This window comes from Pygoscelis adeliae, unplaced genomic scaffold, assembly GCF_000699105.1.
Source record: "Pygoscelis adeliae isolate BGI_AS28 unplaced genomic scaffold, ASM69910v1 Scaffold166, whole genome shotgun sequence".
NCBI classification, from domain to species: domain Eukaryota; kingdom Metazoa; phylum Chordata; class Aves; order Sphenisciformes; family Spheniscidae; genus Pygoscelis; species Pygoscelis adeliae.
This window is the reverse complement of record NW_008825156.1, coordinates 155485-158559: the sequence shown is the minus strand read 5'-3', so window position 1 is coordinate 158559 and position 3075 is coordinate 155485. Positions and strand designations below refer to the sequence as shown.

The 3075-nt window shown below is 39.5% G+C and overlaps 1 protein-coding gene across 1 annotated transcript in view; it reads right to left on the bottom strand.

Annotated features, from left to right (window-relative positions):
* Positions 1-1384: 1384 nt before the first annotated feature.
* MUC2 (mucin 2, oligomeric mucus/gel-forming) overlaps positions 1385-3075 on the bottom strand; it is a 60037-nt gene continuing 58346 nt past the window's right edge. Inside the window, exons 51-52 of the mRNA XM_009328587.1 lie at positions 2948-3074; positions 1385-1634 (exon numbers count right to left, since the gene is read on the bottom strand). Of these exons, the coding sequence (XP_009326862.1) occupies positions 1385-1634; positions 2948-3074 (377 nt within the window). The remainder of the gene's footprint in view (positions 1635-2947; position 3075) is intronic.

Sequence of the window (3075 nt, the reverse complement as noted above, 5' to 3'; positions counted from 1 at the left end):
CCTTGTAAATACCCCAGGAGAAATGTCTCAGTCACATCTCACAATGAACCTAGAGACAGAAATCCTTACAAACCCATACTAAAGCAGAAACCAGGCTTCATTAGTTCTGGAGCTTGCTTTGTAAAATGATGAAACTTCCTTCTTCTTAGATCATCAACCTCTCCCCCTCCACAGAAATTAGCTCTCTAATCATAGTATTCTAAAGATGCAAAATTTCTGGAGATTCATCTTCTGTGCATTCCTACCAGTGTCTGCATTCTAAGCTACAACATATTTGGCAGGGCTAGTAGTAGTACAAAATGGCGCCACCAATTCTTTAGGTAGCAAAGATGCTTGTATGCAGGTTGGCTGTGGCTTAAGCAGTTACTTTAAGTTCTCAGAAGGGTAAAGCACAATTGGTGTTTATTAACAGAGACAAAATAATACCAAAAGCATTTTTCACACACAACAGAAGGTGTGGATTACCCTCATTGTACTTCAGATGATTCAAGAGAGGTGTCCATCTCTCAGCTCATCTCCTTCAGCTCCTCTTACAGTAAGATCAAATAAACAGGCACTTTAGAATGCAATTCACCTAACCTCCTTTGGATAAGTCCTTTGTTGTGAGACAAATGAATGTCGAAAATGGCCATTTCTCTCAATTTCCTGTAGAGGAAGCCTAGGATTACTGGCTCACAGAGGGCATGTGTTTTGCAAATGTTGGAATTTGGAGACCTCTTACTATAGTACTAACATCCCTCAAGCACTGTGAATGAACTTCATATTCTCATAGCTGAGGGACTACTTTCTTAGAGAAAATACATAATTGTGATGAACTGAGACAGTTCTAACATACACAGCCCTGCTAGAATGAGATCTGGTGCTGAACTAAAAGTTTCCCCAAGTCATTTGAATCACTTCATGACGCATTATTCATCTTTGGCTTTGTTCTTGCAGACAGCATCAACTTCTGTCCCACTTTACACGTTGGGTCCTCCAGACAGTGCCTTCTGATATTTCAGTTTTTAAGGAGCCAGAAATAGATACCCCCCAAATTTAGAAAATATGTCAGTTGACTTCCTATAACTTGAAAAAGAAGTCTTCTCTTTTAAAACTCAGGCTCATCAAGACAGCACATGAATAAGTACAAAACCCATGGTTTTTTAAATGTGCTTTTAATCATTGAGAGAAAATAAGCTGATTATAAAAGGACCCAAAAGGCTGTGCACTTGGAAGAACACAAACTTGTGTTCTTATTTTGTGCACAAATAAATAGAGCACTGTTAAAAATAACCAGAGAACAAACAGGATACAGTAACTGGGAAAAACAAAGTTCAAAAGTAGTCAAGGAAGATGAGAATGGTGCATAGTCCTTTTAGTTGAATGCTGTTAGGTTTTTTCCCCTTCATTTTGATGTTAAGCTGATGGCCCTCTTGATACGGTTCAGAGTGCTCGCCTTGTCATTTTCTTCTGTGCTCTGCAACTCACTGGATTGTAAGCATTCATGGTCTTGACAGCTGCAGCTTTCCACATATATATACTTATGGGAAATTGAATGCCCAGTGGGGCATTTCAGTTCCACTTCCCTCACAGTAGTCCTTGATTCCCTGCAGCAGGAACAGCTGTGCTCCATAGAATTGGCATCAGCAGAGTATCTGTTAACGTGGAAAATGGCAACATTACTCTGTGCCAGAAGCCAGTATACAGAGGAGAAGGTGAAATTAGGTACAGAACCCCTGTGAGAAGTTTGGAGTAATATGTAGAAGAGCCACCGTTGTGGCTGATGAAAGTGCTAAGCTCATCTGACAGAGCAGTGGTTATAACAGTATGCTTTTAAAATTCATTGCATTTGCTGAGATTAGTATCAAAGTCCTAGTAAAAATACCCAGTGAGTTTAGGAACTCAGCTTCCTTAGATTTCTCTCATCATCCCATGGCTACAATGCCATCACATCAGTCAATTGGCTACAAGGGCTACAATTGCATCACTTGAATCAAAGTGCATATCCCAAACCTGGCAGTGTTAACAGGAAGTGGAAGCAGCAGCTCTTTCTGTTCCTATCTCACAGCAAAGTGTTTTTTGCAGCCTTGTGTTCATCAGCTTCCCAAACACCATTCCTAACCTGCAGAATCTGTCAATATCAGACTATAAACTGTGTCAAGAGCCATCTTTTTCTTGTATTTGTGTGCAGAGGCAACCACAGCAAGACTCTAAGATGATAAGGTATTTCAAAATACTAATAAACCCACTGGCCAATCCGGGTTCAATCTGAGACTAAAGATCAGTTTTCTCCCATGTAAGGTACCCTGTGGCATATTCAGTGATAGGCAGCAAATGACAGTTTCTTTAGGGAGTTAGAACTATGTTTTTCCAGTGTTTTAATAGCTAAGAACCAGGTGTCCTACTAGCCATTTTCTTATAGCCACTTTCTTGTAGATTCTCTCATTTCAGAGAAAAATGTACAGTGAAACTACTAACACCACACCTAACGTATTTGTTTTCTAATTTCTTTACTGTATAAAAATTGTGCATGTTTGAATCTTCCTTTAAATGTGTGTGTGTATTTCATTTTAGATGTTAATTATTGAGAAACAGCTTTTCAGCTTATGAGCATCAGGTCTGGCTGCTCTCTGGGCTCATTCCCATTACAGGAAATAATCCATGTTCTTTTGTGATGATTTCTAGCCAAGGTGGTCTGACACAAACGACAGACAAGCCAGCTCTTAATGGATGAATAGACCTTATCATAGCTGTCTGAATCCCAAGGCAATTTAATACACTTTTCTGCTTTGTATTAAGATGAATCAACTGTTCAGTCACAGATTTCATGATTTTGTGCCCATGATTTGGGGAGCTGATAGTTTCGGGTCTTCTACCATTCTGTAGTCTACCTATTTATTGTTCCTTTTACATAAACAAACTCAGTGCCAGCAGAATTCAAATCTCATTGTCTGATCAGTTTACTTACAGTGAGAAGGTTCCACATTTTCCTTCACATTCAGTCATGACAACTCTGTCCACAGAACGGCAACTCTTATAGAAGATGAAGTCTTTTCTTTGACGGACAGAACACAGTGTGGGACTATCCAGAGGTAC